Here is a 20,037-nt window from a genome sequence, read left to right on the forward strand (position 1 = left end):
GCGCGGGCTGTCGACGGGGTCGGCCGGTTCGGCCTCATCTCGCGGGGTTAGCCCGGGAGGTACGGTGGCGGACACTGGAACGGTGTCGGCGCGGACGGTCCCCGAGAATTCCCGGGGACACTCGGAACGGTCTGGTCGGAGTGGCCGGACGACGAGAATGCCCGTCGTCCGGCTGTACGGAAACGGAATTGCCGTGCGGGGAGAATACCCGCCGTACGGCGCAACGGATTCGGATCGGATTTAGCCGGACGTACGGGAATGCCCGTCGTCCGGCCGGACGGTCTGGATTGGCCGCGTGACAAGAATGCCCGTCACACGGCTGATCGGATTGGATGGCCTGCGCGACGAGAATGCCCGTCGCGCGGCTGAGCGGATCGGATTAGCCGAGCATACCCGGCCTCGGGGACGACGGTTTTACCCGTCGCGGGAAGGTTGGAACGAGAATGCCCGTTCCCGAGGAGGTGCTCGAGAATCCCCGAGCTAGGAGGCGCCGAGTATGCCCAGCGCTGGAAAGGATCCGATGAGATCGGATGTTCGGACGGATCTGATCTCGAACTGCTCGCTGCCGGCTTATATAGCAGTCCGCGCGGTCGTATGTCAGCGCGCGTGGTGGGGCCGGCCGGAGTAGGGACGCTTGCCGAGCGCGGCGCGCGGCACGCATGGTAGCGCGTGATCGCGGCATGCTTAGCTGAACGCGCGCGCGTGTTTGCTCTTACGCGTTGCGTTCGGCGGCGGAAAGGCGTAACGTTACACCACCTCCCCCTTTCGGAAGTGGCGAACTTTGGCCACTATATAGGATACTCCTGCTCGGAATCGGTGGGGTCGGCTTGGTCCCCCTCGTTATCGACGGTCTCGGTGCGTTCGGAATCGCTTTCCCCTTCCGGGTCGGTGTCTTCGGTGTATTCGGTACTGCTCTCCTCTTCCTGATTGGTGGGATCGGTTTCCTGGTGGTTTCGGTGGCGGTGGCGGCGTCGGTGGCGCAGCCCTTCGACCTTGCTCCTCGCGGGCCGTCACCTCTGAGGAACGCTGTAGGACGCAGCCTACTGCCGGGGGAGGACGCTTCCCAGTTACTGGCGGCCTTGGGCACGTGGGCTTGCGTGTTGGTGCGGTGTGCCCGTCTGCAGCCTGACGGCTAGCCTTCCCTTGGACGAGCGCTTGGTCTGGAGCGCGGATCGTCGGTGTCCTCCGTCGCTTTCGTGGTGGCGCCGTCATTAGGCTTCTAAGGGCCAGTTTCACAACTTAGTTTAACCGGAGTTTAAACCTTTAAACTTGGTTTACGGTAAATATTGTGTCCCACAACTGTCTTAAACCTCGGTTAACGTTGTTAAACTGCGGTTAAAGTTGAACGGCGAAATTCGGGCGTTTAAGGTAGATAACCGAGGTTTAATACTGCAGCGCCACTGCTTTCAGTAATCTTTCGAGTATTGTACTTCATGGCTGATATCTCCACGGAATTGTAAAAAGGTTATGTTGCAAGATATGGCTCTGGAATATATGTTATCGTCATCTGACGATGAAGATTTTGTGCAAATAATAAATCGACGCCCGAGAATAATTAGAAGACGACCGTCATATTTTGAAGAATTTGATGACATTGATTTTTATGCTCGATTTCGCTTAACCAAGGAATCTGTTACTGCAGTCTTAAGAAAAAATCAAAGAAGAAATTTCTTATAAAACAGAACAGTAAAAATAGTTTTGTAATATTATTAAATTAGTACTTATAGATTACATACTATAATTACGATGACCATATATGTGTTTTTCCAAAGAACAGTTTTTTTTTATTTCGAGTGGCTGTCTTTTAGATTTATTTATTTTTTTCAAAACTCAATTTTGTCTTTCGTTCTAATCTGTTGTTCTTTATTTTATGAGAAATTTTTTTCTAATTAGTGTTCCAATGTTTAATGTACTTAATAAAGTGTAAATTTTTACAGTAACAATTGAATTTAATTGTTTAGTTCAAACTGATTTGGAAACATGTAAGAAGAAAACTTCAAAACTTTTAAATTTGTTCATTATTTTTTGCCTTGGTGTATAGAACCTGTAATATCTCATTCCCTACTCTTCGATAACAACCAATCACACTACTTGTTCTAGAAGAAAGATAAGTCTGTTGAAGTTTCTTCGCATAGATTATAGGTTTACGTAACCTAGAGTTAAAATCTGGTTGTGAAACGCGATAGAAGTTTAACCGTGGCGTTAAACTTGACGGTAGTTCAACTAAGCTCGGGTTAAACCCAAAGTTGTGAAACTGGGCCTAAGACGGTCCACGGTCATCGGTGTGACGGGTGGCGTCTGGTGCGGTGACCGGGTCGTTTGAATAATCCTCGTAGGCTCGCTCGGCTGGTCGACGGTAGGGGTTGTTGCAGTGAACAGATGCGCCTGGTCCGTCGCGGTGGCCATCGCTTGGGACCACAGCGATTCAAACTCAGCATTGGTGGCCGGTCTGGTAAGGAGCGCGTCCAGAACTTCCATGCTCGGAGAGAACTTTCTGCAATTTTTGGTCCTGCGGAAGGCTCCTTATATACTCGTCCTGGACCGCGAGAGGTACCCCCTTCTCCTAGGGGAGCCATGTCCAGGACGCGTGTTGTTCACGAGGTCCGTTTTTTAGCGGTGTCAATGCCCCGGTTAAAATCTGTCGCTTCATCTTTCGCGGCCTGAGTGTCGTCTGCTGGAGTCTTCTGCTCTGATGACGTCAGAGTCGGACTTGGTTAGATCGGAACGGTACCCTAGGTGCGCTTGAGCTCGGTCAAGTATTCTCGGTGTGTTCGAGTTGACGGGATTCGGTACGGCGGTCACGGTTTACCGGTGGAAACGGTCCTGGTCGGTCGGTAAAAGCGGTCACCGTTTTAGCGCGGAGCAACATATGGGACGGAGACGGTCGCGGTTTGCCAGAAAGGAAAAAAAAAAATTCGAGGGGAAAGTCGGTTAGGGAACAACAGGTAAATCAGGACAGGTACGCGGCCACTACGACCTAACGGTAGAGGGGCGTATTGTTACACATGCATAAGTCATATAATTCATGCAACTCATGCATCTCATGCAATGTACCTTATATTAAAGTTATTTCTAAAACATTCTTTCAGTGAAAAATTTGATTAAAAATATACAGTGCATGTAACGTATACTACATTATTTCGAGTAAAATTTTCTTCAAATAAAAAATGTTTTGAAACGTAACTAACTACTAACCTTTACACCAGCAGCGCCAAGAGCCCGCCAACATTTCCCGCTTAAATGTATCACTATCCGGCACTGTATCAACTGCCTCGACCATTGCGCATGCGCGAAAAAAGCGGCCCATCTAGCAACACTGCTGCTAGTGCACACCATGATGTAAGAAACAAGGTGAAACAACGCGCATCGTCGGCGGCTCGATGCGCGGTAAGAGGCGTGGCTCGATGTGGTGAGCCAATGAAATTTGGGTCCAAATATATCCGCGCAATTTGAATACGAAACAATTATATGTAGTCACACGTACTTAAATTGTAGATGTTGTTAAAAAAAATAAATATAAAAATGTAAAAATACTTGAAATTTATTATCTTTAACACAAATTACTGTTTCAATAAACACTGTTGTTATAAACATGAAATACAACAATTTAGCCATAGACATAAGCTCATTCTTATAATTTTCCAAATTTCTTCTAATCCAAGTTTAAAAAATTTGAAATAACAATTATCACAATTTTCATTAATGTACAAAGTCTCAACTTTATCTTCACGTTCTTCCTTTTTTAATAGCTTTGAATTTCTCCGATTCACCGATTATTTCCAATTCACGTATAAATACAAGTATAAATACGTCTCAGTACCGGAGCCGTAGCCATATTGAATCTTAAAATTTGGACCCACTTCTGATTGGTCTAGAGTATGGTCTACTGCGCATCTGGTTACTTGTTTCACCTTTCTTCTTACATCATGGTGCACACCAGTTCTAAGAGTCCGTTTGGGACCGCTTACAAGTTCGGACGTGTTCGCCCGTTACTCATATTATTCTACCCGTCGATTGCAACACAATCGGCCACCGAGACGACTATCATCGTTCTGATCCTTGAATCCACTTTGAGTATTACCACAGTGAGACTTCGTATTCCACATCTAAGTTTTTGCATCCCACATACAAGACAAGATTTCACATTAAATTTTGATTCCACTTTTGTCTTTGTGTAATGGTCAAATCGTCCCCGCGAATCAAGACAGGGGACGGGTACCAGTAAATTTCAACAACAACAACACACCAATTCTATCAATAAAAACATGAGTTTTTTTACGTTAATTGTTGGTAAAATTATTTCTCAAATTTATCCTTAAAGTGATCTACCCTCCATTGTCCCTCCTCTGGAACAAGATCTGCATTTGGTCTGAATCAAAGCGATTAAATTCGTTGATTCAAAATTATGACCGACAAGCGCACAACTCTGTGTGGTGTCCTTGCGGCACGCTGACTTATATCCAAAATAATTTTTATTGCATCCAACAATGGGGCACGCGCCCTATTATAACGTGCCCAAGAAAAATGTTTTTATTACATCCTTCCAGCCTTATCCGATCCCTTTGTAAAATTAAAAGAAACTTCTCCTAAGGCTGGATGTAACATTAAAATGGAGCTAACTTTATGGTTATGGCATAAGAACAGGCATCTGATAAATCTCCGTAAATAAAAGTATTGAAATTTTAGTGTTAAACTTTATTAGAGTTCCGGTATAAATTAACACAATTTATATTCTCCATAAATTAGGCTTCAACCTTTATAACATAATTATTTAATAAAAGAGTTTTTCTTAGATTCTTAATACATTTTTGGAATGTAATAAAAATTTATAAATATGGGCAATTAAAATTATATTTATTTTGCATAATATTACAATTGTAAATTGTACACGTCTATATATTATAAACATACGTATATTACATTATATATGAATATTACATTGCATTATGAAGTGAAAATAAATTTATATGTATCTTTTCTAATTTTTAATAAAACACCTTCTTCATTTAATTTTGAAATTAAAACAGTACAATCACTTATTGAAATATCTTCAGATATGGCAAGTGCTTCCAAGTCTTTTAATAAAAATATTTGTTCTTTATCTGCGTTGACCTTTTTTTCCAATACTTTTATAAATGTTTTAATCTGTAAAAAAAGTAAAAGATATAAAATGGTTCAAATACTTAAACAATTTTATAAATATAAATAATTTATAAATATAAATAATTTATTGTACAATCTGTATTTATTATACAAGCTTTGGCAACAAGCAGGAAAAAATTTAAGGAATTATGCGTAGTCAGAAATTATAAAAAATTTGATGTAATAAAAAAGCATTTTCTCAAAGTATGTAATGTTAAAAATATTTTCTATAAGTTTTAAGTTAATTCCCTATATTTAACAATTAGTGGAGATATACATTCTTTCTTTTCACTCTTTGTACAAGGCTGTGTTTAGAAATATTACTTAAATGCCCTCGTGTATCAAGAGGCTCGGTCGAGCATCGCGCCAAAGTAGACGCACCAGTGAGAGACCGACCTCTTTTACGCGAGTCAGCGAGTTCCACGCATATGAGATTATCAGATGTCAGTAACGGCTGAAATGATCAAGTTCTGAGTAGTCTTAATCGATAGCTTAGGGATAAATTGTATAATAAAAGTATTTTTATTTTTTCTCTCCGTGCCCTACAAGCAGAGGTATCGCGACGCAAAGTCGACGTTTTACATGTAAGATACATCGTCATTGTCGTCGTCGCCTTTCAGGAATTCTACCTTTCATATTTTCGACACAAGTGGCGCTGGCATACATCAGTCAACCCTATGCGACTTGTGGTGTATGTAGTGTAGTACTTCTTGATCATCATCATAACCGCCGTAACAGGTTCTTTAACCTGATATTTATTCGTCAATCGTTAACAATAATCTTTGTTCGCGGCACTCCAATACTTTTTTAACCAAATTCGTCTGTTTCGTGTAAAAATGCGTCAAATTGATCGAATCTATTCATCAATATAGAAGGTCGCAGATAAGTTATACGTCATATAAGTTATTAGCTAATCAATTTATTTCTTATAAATATAAAAAAAACAGAATGTTATTAGATTGTTTGTTTCATGTAGTTTAATATCTTGTATATTAGTTTATATTTGTTGAAATAAATCTGTATGTATTGTAAAAATTGAAAATGAGATATCGTATATTACTATGTCAATCATATGTTGTATTATAACACTTGGTGTTGCGCATCATATTTTCCAAGTGTTATAATGATTGACAAAATGTACATGAATATTGTAACAAAACAAAGGTAATTAGATGGAATGCGCATTATTAATTCTATCTTTGTGCGAATCTTGAAAGTTTGCAACGCTTGGAAGGCGTATCACGTCGTGCATACTAATCAATCATCAATATATATAATTCCTGGTGTTGTTGTCAACGAATGTGTTCCAGATAAGTTTCAAATTAAACACATTTCTGTTTCTCATATAGAGAACCAAGTACGTGAATACTTTGTGTTACATTTCATTAACAGGAAATGGTCAGATAAATGGAAGGTGAAAGAAAGATTTCAATATACGGATAAAAGGAAAGACAGAAGAACGGGGACAAGGAAGGAGTCCAAAGTCAAAAATCAGAGAGAGAGAGAAAGAGAGAGAGAGAGAGAGAGAGAGAGAGAGACAGAGAGAGAAATTGAAGGACCATAAATTAATAAAATAAAAGGGAAAAAAAGGAAATAAAGAAGACGGAGGAGATAAACATTTCTAAATGAAGTATAAAAGAAATTACAAGTGCAATTGAACTGAGTTTAAAGGTTATTTTTAATAATTGGTAAATATCATATCATATATATTTTCAGATTTTGTGTAATAGAAATAAAAATTTATTTAATCGAAAATCATCTCTTTTAGTAAAGATTTTAAAAAATGTGCAATGAGGATAAAGAAAAAAAGAGGAATGAAATAATTTAAGAAGGAAAAAGGAAGAATTGTGAGAGAGTAAAATAGAAAAAAAAATAGAAAGGAGAAAGGAATTAAAGAAGGCGGGAAGGTAAAGATTTTTAAATAAAGATCGAAAGAAATTAAGAATGCAATTAAACTCGAATTTGATGGTCTTTTTAAATAAGAGGCGGAATATTACATGATATTTTGATATTTTATATTATAAAAATGAAAATTTCTTTAACCGAACATTATCTCTTTTAGTACAGATTTTAAAAATGTGCAATGAAAATAGAGAAACAAAGAAGAATGATATAATGTAAGAAGAAAGGAGGAATAATCGTGGGAGTGTAAAATAGGAATAAAATAAAAAGAAGAAAGAAATTAAAAAAAGCGTAGATCTACAAATTTTTAAATAAAAGACGAAAGAAATTAAAAGTGCAATCAAACACAAATTTGAAGATTTTTTAAATAACTGGTAAGTATCATATATTTTGAAATTATGTGTTATAAAAATAAAAATTTCTTTAATCTGTAACGACCTGTCTTTTTCCGCGCACGGGGCGGCGTAAGTTCGGCGGACGAGGACGCGGACTGAGGTCGCCAAGAGAACTAGACTGTTGTGGTTGGAAAGAAATCAGCGAATCTTTATTTCGCGTACGGTTACTACAATATAAAAGCGTGGCGTTCTGGCCACGGCGCGCGGACGGACGGATGGCGGTGACGCTCGGACGGACGTAACAAAACTTAGAATTTACGCGCGGACGGACAAACGGAAATCAGAATGCGCGGACGGACGGACGGTATGTACACGCAAGATTCGGAACAGTCGGATTTTAAACGCGGTATCTTACACGGTGTTTATTTACAGGTGCGCGGGATTCCGAACCGAGATTCTCGGAACTCGGAATCCTTGTTGACGTGCTGGTACCGTGGCCTTGCCGAAGGCCGCGGCCACGGCCGTAGGCGACGCGCGCGCGGTACAGCTGTACTTCAGCCCGATCGCGATGCGCTACGGTTAATACCGCGATGTTCGGCGGTGGTAATCGACTCATGCTATCACGCAAGATCTCTTGGTAGAGGCGCGGAACTTCACACCCCAAGTCGTGAGTCGATACCGAGACAGGACGGCGGATCGGGAAGTGCCGACTACCAGGATCTCCTGGTGAAGCCCAAGATGGACTTGAGCCCGTGAACCGGCGGTCTAGGAAAGCGGTCTAGGAAAGCGGATGTCAAGATCGCTTGACTGAAGCTAAGGCGCTTAACTCTGTGTGAGCACTCGGGATAGACTTCCTTCTCGGACGGGAGATCAGACGGAGAAGAAGAAGCCCCGATTCTAGGAGCGGCGGCGCTTATATATCCGAGTCTCGAGGGCAGGGACGGTGCGGGGGTACGGAACGGTACGGAATCGGTAGGGGACTCCCCGCCGCTCGAGATCGGTCCAGCGGCCACCACTCCGGTCGAGCGCGTGCGCGCGGAGATCTGTCGACGCGCGGATGCGTAAATGCGCGCTACGCCGGTGTTTGAATTATGGCGCTGTGCGCCGTGTTTTCGCTGTCCGGCGGTTATTCGGCCGGACAGCCTGGAACGGTGGACGGTCCGAGGGGGGAGCGGAAAGGCGGTTACAAATCGAACATAATCTCTTTTAGTAAAGATTTTATAAAATGTGCAATGAAAATAGAGAAACGAATAGGAATGAAATAATGTAAGAAAAAAGTAGGAAAAATTTTGAGATTGTAAAATATGTAAATAATAGATAGGAGAGCAAAATTAAAGAAAGCGAAGAAAGTAAAGATTGTTAAATAAAGGACGAAAGAGGTTAAGAATGCAATTGAACGCGAGAAGATTTTTTTAATAATGAATAAATATCACGTGGCATTTTGACATTTTGTTTTAAGAATAAAAATTCCTTTAACTGAACATTACTTCTTTTAGTAAAAATTTTAAAAAATGTGCAATGAAGGTAAAGAAAAGAAGAGAAACGAAATAATGTAAGAGGGAAAGAGAAAGAATTATGAGAGTGTAAAATAGGTAAAAAATAGGAAGGATAAAGGAAAGGAAGGTAGATAATGTAGAAATTTAAAAAATAATATTACAAAAACGTCTGTTAATATATTTTTTGTGTAAAATATTAACTACCGTTGTAATTTATTAATGCAAGGCGTGTTCATGGAACAAACTGCATGTCTCACATTTTATAAAGGTAATAGCAGCTTTGTACAAGGGCAAGATGAACAATGTTATATTGATTGGTCATTCTATGGTAAAAAATATAACAGATATTTTATATATTATTATAGAGAATGGTTGAAATTAACTGGCATTTTTTTCAGGGTGGCATTGTGGCAAAAGGAACTTTATTGCTAGCGCTAAATATGAATGTTTCAACTGTAAGTATAATAATAAACCTGGCTACTTCTCATACTCCTTCTTTAGTCCTCGATAGTATCTTCGCTAATTATTGCTTAACACTACAAAACGCGTGAGATCAGTATAAAATTACCTTTTCAACAAAAAAGGTAAAAAAAGGCGTCAAAGTATGTGTGTGCGCGCAGCTTATCTTTAATTTTTTTTCAAAATCCAAGTGGTACTGTTTTTGTATTTTAACAGAAAAAATTTTTTATGCTAACCCATGTGGTAATTACGTTTAACTTTAAATCTACAAAATTAAATCTGCTAATTCTACAAAATCTACGAAATATTACGATGTACTTTGTATTCTTATTGAAAAATTTTCCTATGCTAATCCAAGTAGTATGTATTCAAAAAAATGTGTGAAATCTTTAAATTGCGTCAATTATAAAGAACATATATTTTTTTTAAATAACTGTTGTATAATAAACGCACCTCAAATTTTTTTTTTTTTCTTTAAAACCCAAGTGGTAATATTTTTGTATTTTAACAGAAAAATTTTTCTATGCTAACCCAGTCTAATTAAAATGGTGATATTATTAATTTTTTTTAAAACAAAATTAAAGTAGTACTTATGTTTGTATTTCCATTGAAAAATCGTTCTGTTTTAACTCAAGTAGATGTATTCAATTTTAATCAGTTTTAATGGAATATATAATTTAATTTCCAAGAATTAAAGAGAAAACAAAACAAAATGAGAAAATTTTATTGAAATAAAAAATTTTTACTGTACAAAAATTTGGCGCTGCTAGATAAGGGCAGCAATAAGAATTGAATAAAAAAGAATTTCATAAATGTAACAAACAGCATGTATGATATCAGAAATCTGAATAGATATGCAGTTTAGTATTAATAAGAATAAAATAAGTTTATGTAAATAACAGTGTTAAATATAAAAAAAACCTACAAACAGCGTTAAATATAAAAAACTACAATTTTGGCGCTGTTATGTAAAAAAAAAAACAATAAAAGAAATTAACAAAATTAATGAAATAACACTTGTAAAATATGCGTTATAAAAGTAATTACGCAAAGTAAGTTACAGATTAAGTTTCTTTAATATTATTTAAGTAACATTGGAAATCATTATAAATTTTCTAAGTTACTATAGTTATTATATTTTACAACATTATATTTAGCTATAATTAGACATCTAGCAGCGCCAAGTTTTTGTACATTAAAAATTTTTTATTTCAATAAAATTTTCTCATTTTGTTTTGTTTCCTCTTTAATTCTTTGAAATTAAATGTTATATATTCCATTGAAACTTATTAAAATTGAATGCATCCACTTAAAACAGAAAGATTTTTCAATGGAAATACAAATATAAGTACTACTTGAATTTTGTTTTAGAAAAAAATTAATAATATCAGCACTTGGATTAGACTGATTTTGTACTGGGTTAGCATAGAAAAATTTTTGTTAAAATACAAAAATAGTACCACTTGTGTTTTAAAGAAAGAAAAATAAAGATTTGAGGTGCGTTTATTATACAACAGTTATTTCAAAATAATATATGCTCTTTATAATTGACTCAATTTGAAGATTTCACACATTTTTTTGAATACATACCACTTGGATTAGAATAGGAAAATTTGTCAATGAGAATACAAAGTACATTATAATATTTCAATTTTGTAGAATTAGCAAATTTAATTTTGTAGATTTAAAGTTAAACGTAATTATCACATGGGTTAGCATAGAAAATTTTTTCTGTTAAAACACAAAAACAGTACCACTTGGGTTTTGAAGAAAAATTAAAGATAAGCTGCGCGCACACACATACTTTGGCGCCTTTTTTTACCTTTTCTTTGAAAAGGTATTATTTTATCCTTGTTATTCACCGAATGTTAAACAAGAATAAAATGATAGACAAGAGTATTTAAGTGATGTTTCCGAAAGCAGCCTAGCGCAACAGTTATACTAGTGATAAATATCGTTCTTTCTATTTGTCTGTAGGTTATCATTGTATCTTATTAAAATTTTAGAAACAACAACTTTGACAGATAACTTATATAGGCGTAAATAATTATGTAAGTTAAAAAATTAATTTTAGTGTGACCTACATTTGAAACTTTCAAAGCGTTTTTCTTAAAATTGTTTTCAAACTGAAAGCGAGATATCTTAAAAACCGTTGCACCGATCAATCTAAAACTTTACATGCTTCTTTCAGACATCATTAATCGAAGGATTTTTTTTCCATACTTTATGGACATAAAATATCCGTTTTTTGTACGAAACTTTAATTTTGAACATTTGCTCTTAAATTTTTCAGAAAATTGAACAATTAAAAATTAAATTAATTCATATGTTAACTAAATCTTTTTTAATTTTTTATTTCAAATAAGCTGGTTTCAAATAATATTGATTACCGCAAAACACTTTTGAAGAAAACGCTTTGAAAAAAAAGATATAAATTATAACTTTATTATTAATTAATATTTTTACATTAAAAAATTACGAAGTCTTCGTCAAACATCGTTATTAATCTTTTGAATAAAAAGAAACTTATATAAAGATATGTAGACACTTTTTTAAAAAAATCACAAAATTCATGTTTTTTTTTATCTTTTGATTAGGCATATAGAGTGATTTTATAGATCATACGCAATCTTTTGTAAACTAAATGCAATTTTCAGAAATAGACAAAGTCTTGCGGGCCGCATAAACACAGACACACGCACACGCACGCGCACGTATGTTTATGTTAACCCTTAAACACACCTGTAAAATACGGAAACACATTTTCGGGTCTGGGAGACTTTTTCAACTTTGAGAAGCTATAATTTTGATTACAATCAATTTTTCTAAATTTTTTTTTTTTTTTTTTTAATGGAAGTTCAGAATCTTAGGAGTGTGACTGCACAATCGGCATTGCCGAAAAAATAATTTATTGTGAAGTTATAAAGGTAAAACCATTAAGCAAAAATGAGAAATTGGTCAAAAATCCACTTTCCCTTCAAAAAATCATATCTTCGCAACAAAAAACTTTTAAGGACTTTCAAATACGGTGTTTTAAAGCTAAAGAGTCACATTTTCAAAATAAAATTTGGCAAAAGTCATTCCTTTTAAAAAGTATAATTATGTAACATGGAGAATATGAGACATTTTTGGGCATCTAAAAATCCACTTAAAAAAAAAATCATATTTTTGCAACAAAAAACTTTTAAAGACTTTACAATATGGCGTTATAAAGCTAAAGATTCATACTTTCAAACAAAAAATTATATCATTGTCATTTCTATTAAAAAATGTATTTATGTAATAAGGCGAATATGAGGAATTTTGATTAAATCGTGTCTAAAATTGAAAATTGATGTGTTTTATGATATATTTCGGAAAAATTCCCTTTTCTACAGCATTTTATATTCCAGTTTTCCAGTATTCCAATTTTAGACAGAGTATATGCGAGTAACATCCGCAAACCGACCTGTTCGAACGTAATTTGTCCACCTTTTTTATATAAAATACTCACAAAAAATGTTTCACTTACACACTATATGAGTCGCATTGACCCTAACAAAAATTTGCTGCCGTAACGTTCGAATTCTAGTTGACCAAAAAAATTGATCAACCATATCAATCGAAAGAGATTTCAAACTTTTTTTACGTCTTGGTCCGAACCTCCTATCTCATTCCTTTTTCACACAGGAAGTGTTCAAAATTTCATATGAGGTCTTTCAGACCCACTTATGTGTTTAAGGGTTAATATCAATACATATGTATATGTGTGTAATAGACAGATAAAAAAATGTATATCTTAATACTAACAAGGAAATAAAAAATTTCAACATAATTTATAAAAAATAAATTTCATAAGTAGCGATGTGATAGAAGAAGTTACGAGTTTGCTCTCCATGTCAAAGATCCGTGTTTAAATTCAACAAAACAGTATAAATCGATTTTTAACCAATTTTAAAAGTGATCGTCACCTGAAGGCAAAGACAAACCATGAGAATAATTCTGTCCAGGAAAGTGTCTTCTAATAGGCTGTTCGGCATTAATACTATAGGTCCCATATATCTATAGATACTTTCAGAAAAGATTGCGTTGACAATTGGCACGCAAAGAAATTTTATAAACATATTTATTTATGAAATAAATTACATTTTTAAATTTAAATTCTCAAAAATGCAAAAATAAAACATTTTTTACATATTAATGTAATATTTAATAAATATGTAATTTTATATTTTCGACTATGAGTTGGCGGATCGCGGATTGCGTATTACTACCATAGGTAAAATAAGACAAAAATCAAGAATAATAAAACTAATTAAGATTTTGTTTTTCAATTATAGGTTTATAAGTATTCAGATATTTCAGGAATTTTTTACATGAATACTCAAAATTATAAGATCAAATTTAAATACTCAAAATTATAAGATCAAAAATAATAAAATTTTGGTGGTGATTACGTTTCTTAAATATATTACAAATTTTTTACATGAATGTTTATAATAAAAAAGCCTTAACTGCAATTTTATTATACTAAACATTTATCTTATTTTATTGTATCATCTAGCATCTATTCCCATATAACACAAAAATTGAAAAAACATTGCTAAAATAATTAAAATAAATAAGATAATTAACATAATTATGTTAAATATTAAAGTGTGAATGTTCTTTCAACATTTTTCATCTATATTAATTTTTCTTCATTAATTGTCAATGTCGTTGGAATGTTAAAACAACATTGAATACATCATCTTTTGAAAATAGAAAATAATTGTTATTATATATATTTTTCTCTTTTATTAAATAAAACATTTTTTAAGAATACAAAATTTTTAAAAATTTATTTATTTATTTAATTTTCCACGTAACAAATTATTGTCATTTTAACGTTAATAATTATTAGTCATTTTTAGAGATGAGAAGTCGTTACTTTTATTCCTTTAATACTTCTATTCCTTAATAACAATTTGGTAATGACGTTACAATTTTTCATAATGATAACACCAAGAATGGAGAATAGTCACTTTTGATAAACAACTTGTGTCTTTATGCATTATTCGTTAAAAAAAGTAACTTGTTAATGGACTTGTTACGTAAAGAGTAAAATTATAAGTTAGTATTTTTCAATGAGAAACGCATAATGATAACGAGTTGATTGTCATAAGTGACTATTCCAACAATGGTGCGTGGCCTTATCATTATTAAAATAAAAAATGATAACATTACAAAATTATAAAATAGTAGTATAAAAAAGTAACCCCATACAACACAGAAAATTGCAGCAATATTGCAGCAATGTTGCAACGTTGCAGATTGCAATGCAATATTACGGAGACATTGCAGAAACATAAATTAACAATATACCTGCAACATCTCATGGCATATGCCAGTAATATTCCAGAAACATTGCAATATCATAATTTTTTAATAAAATAATGGCAATAAAGAGCCAAAGCAGAATATTCGCGTATAATAATATATTAATTTAATTCATCCATAATTATTCATCTGCATTTAGCAAACTAAGGTCGGGCGACGTTACTAAATTTTCCGCTAAATCTTTACATTCCTTAACAGCACAACCGTCCATATGTCGACTGTAAGTCGACTCATCCAAGTCAAGCTTTCAGAGTTGACTGCAAATCGACTTTGTATAGATGTTTGCAGACATCCTTTAAATGTTGACTCTAAGACATCTAGAAAAAGGCATGTGGTTCCGTGGTGCTATGTGCATCATAGTATTGTTGAGAAACATGAATATTCATATCAATAGACGAAATAGATTCATATATGAAGAAACCTCGATCTACATCCCAATGAACAAACAATATTTTTTAATTGTTTTTTATTACAAATTTTTTTATATTTAATTTAATTATTGTATTATATTGATATATATTTTCTATAATTGCATTCTTATTTAACCAAATAACAGAAAAGTTATTCCAGAAGCTATTTTGCATTTGCGAAATTAGTAAAAAAAATACTATAATTTTATATTTGTTTATATAAATACTGTGCTTTAATTATACATATTTCATTTTTTCGATAACGTATATTGACCTGATCTACTAGTTATATACACATATCAGCATAAAGTGTTCACAGGTCACCATGAGGAATCAGTTCGCAGTAATCACGGAAGTCAAGCAACGTTCACCGGAGTCGCGACTTATATGGGTAACCGTTTGGAAATTTCTGAAAAAAAATTTCCGAGATTTTTTTGCAAAAAATGTTTTTCAAAATGTTACAAAAATATTGTTTTGTTCATAGGAATTATGTGGTGTAATAATATTTATGTGAATATTTTGGAAAAATTCATAATAACATTGCAATGTTGCTGGGATGTTTCAATGCTATATTTCAAAAAGCGGACATTTTAATATTGCTGCCATTTTCCAGCAATATTTAGCAATCAATATGCAATATTACAATGTTTCAATGAAATTATTCTGCAATCTCTCTATGCTGTATGGGACGTTACTTATTGTCATTCTAACTCGTTACTTCCCGTATCTGACCATTTAAAATTATTAACGTCATGTCACTTATTTAAGATGTAATAATGTGCTATAATGTGAAAAATAAATTTTTAATTAAAAATATGTCTACAAAGAGGGGTGTTACGAAAAGACGACTCCTTGCCTCAAAAACTATAAAAAATGATATCGTTTTACTTTCCCTGAATACAGTAAAAGGCAGGTTTTTTCGTAATACCCTTCTTTAATTTGTTCATAAAACCAATTTAATTACATAAAGATATGATTCTTATAATTCTGTAGAGATTTAAAATTGTAATTAGTTTCACAATGTTAGAAAATTTGAATAAAATAAATGTGTAAAATTAGTTTTATAACCCTCAACCACAATACATCAATGAGTCTTTTGGACCCAAAAAAAGTTTTAATTAATTGATATTTCTGTATGGTTGGTGCTATAGAATTTTCAATTACAGCTTTTGCTTTACAAGGGAAACTCGCCAGTAGTACATCAACGATTTTAATAAAATTTTATCATATGTAGTATTCACTGGACGCAGCAGGCAAATTAGGCATTATGTACTGTAATATATGGCATACAATGGCCAGATGATTGGATCAAATGTGCAATCGTAACCATCCATAAGAAAGGGTCAGTCACCAAATATGACAACTACCGTATCATATCCCCGATTTCGCACACAAGTAAAATTATGCTGCATGTCTTGAAAGAGAGATTAAAATCATACATCCAATCACAAATACCGATAGAACATCCGATAAAAGTTATCCTAAAAAAATCTTCAAAAGAACCCTGCAATTCTTTGGCCATATAATGAAACAAGAAGAAGGTTTGGAAAGATTGATAATACAAAGCAAGGTAGAGGGCAAGAAACTAACAAGGGGAGGACCAGGTGAGAGACCCTGGGATTTTGATCCCAATTTTTTAGTTATTCTGAAGACAAAAAAAAAGTTTACGTCTTCCGGCGTTTCATCGAATAAGCCTTAGTTTCGAAATAATAAATTTGTAAAAATTGGCCATACCGCGGCGCGCCATATGAGCCTTCCCGGTAACTGTTCTCGCAACCAGTTCAGTCGGCTCCGTGCGTTAGGTGCTTGCTCCACAATCGTAAGATCCGGGTTCGCTCCCGAATGTGTGCAATACTTTTTTTCTTTTTTTTCATTTTTTTAATAAATGTATTTATCTTGATGATATTAATATAGTATGCAAATTTCTAAAATAGAAAATTTAATTTAATATCATTTTCTAAACTTCAATTTAAATTTAATTTGAAGGGAATTTAAATTCAAGTAATAATATTTGAAATACTAAATAGGTAATAATAATAATAATATATAAGTTATTTGAAATAGATAACATATAAAGGCAACTGTTTGATATTGTGTTATACACGAGTTGAATTACCGGAATTCACTCCGAAGAGAGCGCGAGTGAGAGCTGCGTGAGTGATTAGTCTTCTCAGCGCTCGGACTCGATACGGCCCTGAGCGCGCGATTGCGAGAGCGATTTGATGCGAGATCGCGAGCGACGAAGGTAGCGTAAACCTTTGTATACTGAGAGGAGTGGGAAGCAGGAGAAACGAATTAAGGTGAACAGAATGATCACTCCGTTGAATTAACTTTTGCAATTCACTCGTCTTTAATTGTAAAATTGTTTCTCAGATTTCTATATTTAATTTAGCGGGCGCATAAGTTCAAGAAGCGCGTGTCGATAACGAGCGCATACACGCGCACCTTCTCACTCCCGATACTTCCCGAATTTGTCGTCGCTCGGTTCCGGATGTTGTGTATTACTCGCGTCGCTACTCGAATCTGAGGCTGCGGATCTCTCGCAGAGAGCGCGAACCTTTTAGATCTCGTTTAAGCGAAGGAAAGTCGGGAGAAGCAAATTCGGCGGGAAAATGCCTCATTGGCTCGAATGGACTAATTACTGTCTCGTCATCGACGATTTGAAACAGCGACCGGACCGGACCGGTAAACTTAATATTTGCTGGATTCGACCTTCCTTTGCGGACGACCACGACAAAAACTTATTTGCTTCGCCTGCAAATATTATTCCCGTGACCGTCGAAGTACAATAATACAAGACTTGGCGAATATCATAAATCTTCAATTTAACAACCTTTTGAAATGAATAGCGAACGAACAAAAAAAAGAAATTAAGTAACTTATAATTAGTTGAACGCGAAACAGCAACGTATCTAAATTTTCAAAATGTTTAATTTAAAATTTAATTGGAAATAATATTAACAGTATTTTAAAATTCTAGTTTTTAAAATAATTAATCGCAAAAGAAGAATAATAACCTAACTATAACCGTAACTTTTTAAAAATCCTACCTGAAGATACAGTTACATGCAAGCGTCGAGTTGCGAAGAAGTTATTGCGCAGCAAGGACAAAACGTGAAAGAATTTCGGCTTTATAACCGACTACATATCTGCAAGGGGATTAAAAATCTCTCGTTTATTTACCATTTTATATCCGCTTCTTTTACCAGTGTTAAATTTAAACAATTTGAAAATTTAGATACGTTGCCTTTATATGTTATCCATTTCAAATAACTTATATATTATTATTATTATTATTACCTATTTATTATTTCAAATATTATTACTTGAGTTCAAATTCCTTTCAAATTAAATTTAAATTGAAGTTTAAAAAATGATATTAAATTAAATTTTCTATTTTAGAAAATTGCATACTATATTAATATCATCAAGGTAAATAAATACATTTATTAAAAAAAAAAGAAAAAGAAAAAAATATTGCACACATCCGGGAGCGAACCCGGATCTTACGATTGTGAAGCAAGCACCTAACGCACGGAGCCGACTGAACTGGTTGCGAGAACAGTTACCAGGAAGGCTCATGTGGCGCGCCACAGTATGGCCAATTTTCACAAATTTATTATTTCGAAACTAAGGCCTATTCGATGAAACGCCGGGAGACGTTTCCAACGTTTGGAAACTTTTTTTTCGTTTCCAGAATAACTAAAAAAATTGGGATCAAAATCCCAGGGACTCTTACCTGGTCCTTCCCTTGTAAGAGGGCATTTTCCAACTTGCTGGACCGATCAGATGGTCCTAAGATGGTTCAAACAACAAACAAATCATTCCAGACACTACCGGACGAAGCTCGAGACAGAACGATGTGGGGGAGAATGGTAAACAAAGCCACAATGCAATGATTACCACATTCTCCCAAGGGAATCAGGACTGAGAAGGAGGAGGAGGAAGAGTATTTACTCAAATATATATTACTGTAAAGCCGTAAGTTGAAATATTTAGGCATTCTCGAGAAAATAACGATTAAATATTTTCAGCACCTATAGTAAGGTTACAGAAGAATACTGTATTGTAGGACTTTACCGTTACGTAAAAATAAGTGTTTCTATAAATCGTTCTATCTACAAGAATCTCCAAGTAAAACAATTTTGTTATTACTTTATTTTTCTAGATCTCATTATTAGCCTGTGTATAAAACTCCTTATCTACGGAAAAATTGATAATGACAACATAGTCTCAACGCAGTAGTCTTTCAAGTTAAACGTGTTCCCACGAACATGTCCCTGATAGCTAAGTATGATTTCGCATGTTAAGTAAACTAATGCATTTCACGAGTTGTTGTAAAGTTGCCGTCAATTTGTTGACACCGAAGTCCTGTGCAAACTGAGTTAGCAGCATGAGAACAAATAGCCATCAATAGTTTATGAAATTTCAAGAAAAATAGTGAGGATTAATAACATGTCATGTTAATAACAAGATGACGACATGCGATGATCTCGTATTTCATATACAGTATCGTGCCGACAACATAATGGCAAACTGATGGCATATAAGCGAGCGCTCGCATCGCTGCTAGACGGTCCCACCGTGTGTGTAAGGCCCCACGCGAACAAATAAATGCTTGCGCCACCGCTAGGCGGCCACGCCGCGGGGAATCTTCTCATGAGTCAAGTGCAGCCATAGGCGTTATATCTAGGCGCCACCGCGGCCGACTCACCAGCTCACACTTCAGTGAGATTTTTAGAAGAATCGCTGCTTGTTGTAATCTCGAGACGAGTACTCACTCTCATTCTTTTCAAACATTACATGTGTGGAACAATGTCCACATAAAATTTTATATTTTTACATGTAAATAATAATTTGTATTGTTATTTAATCTTGTACAATAAAAAGTTTGATTCAAATTTAATCTTTTTTTAATCTTTTTTAACGAAAGAT

General features: G+C 34.8%; 2 protein-coding genes across 7 annotated transcripts in view; both read right to left on the bottom strand.

Annotated features, from left to right (window-relative positions):
* Positions 1–840: 840 nt before the first annotated feature.
* On the bottom strand, positions 841–2,478 carry LOC120359090 (gibberellin-regulated protein 14-like). The gene is made up of 2 exons (XM_039455399.1): positions 2,241–2,478; positions 841–1,238 (listed from the first exon to the last, which is right to left on the bottom strand). The coding sequence occupies exons 1-2, from the start codon at positions 2,476–2,478 to the stop codon at positions 841–843; spliced, it is 636 nt and encodes a 211-aa protein (XP_039311333.1).
* A 2,448-nt stretch (positions 2,479–4,926) lies between these two features.
* LOC105199212 (DNA helicase MCM8) overlaps positions 4,927–20,037 on the bottom strand; it is a 164,226-nt gene continuing 149,115 nt past the window's right edge. For 2 of the 6 annotated variants that reach the window (XM_039456005.1, XM_039456002.1), the window contains one exon: positions 4,927–5,145. In XM_039456005.1, the coding sequence (XP_039311939.1) occupies positions 4,945–5,145 (201 nt within the window). In that variant the 3' untranslated portion in view covers positions 4,927–4,944. The remainder of the gene's footprint in view (positions 5,146–20,037) is intronic. The other 4 variants (XM_039456004.1, XM_039456001.1, XM_039456000.1 and 1 more) reach the window with 2 other exon arrangements.

Source organism: Solenopsis invicta, chromosome 12 (genome assembly GCF_016802725.1).
Source record: "Solenopsis invicta isolate M01_SB chromosome 12, UNIL_Sinv_3.0, whole genome shotgun sequence".
NCBI classification, from domain to species: domain Eukaryota; kingdom Metazoa; phylum Arthropoda; class Insecta; order Hymenoptera; family Formicidae; genus Solenopsis; species Solenopsis invicta.

Coding starts and splice junctions, on each gene's coding strand:
- LOC120359090 (XM_039455399.1), bottom strand. CDS start 2,478: ATGGAAGTTCTGGACGCGCTCCTTACCAGACCGGCCACCAATGCTGAG. Junction 1,239..2,240: donor GCCCAGTTTCACAACTTTGG/GTTTAACCCGAG, acceptor GGTTAAACTAAG/TTGTGAAACTGGCCCTTAGA.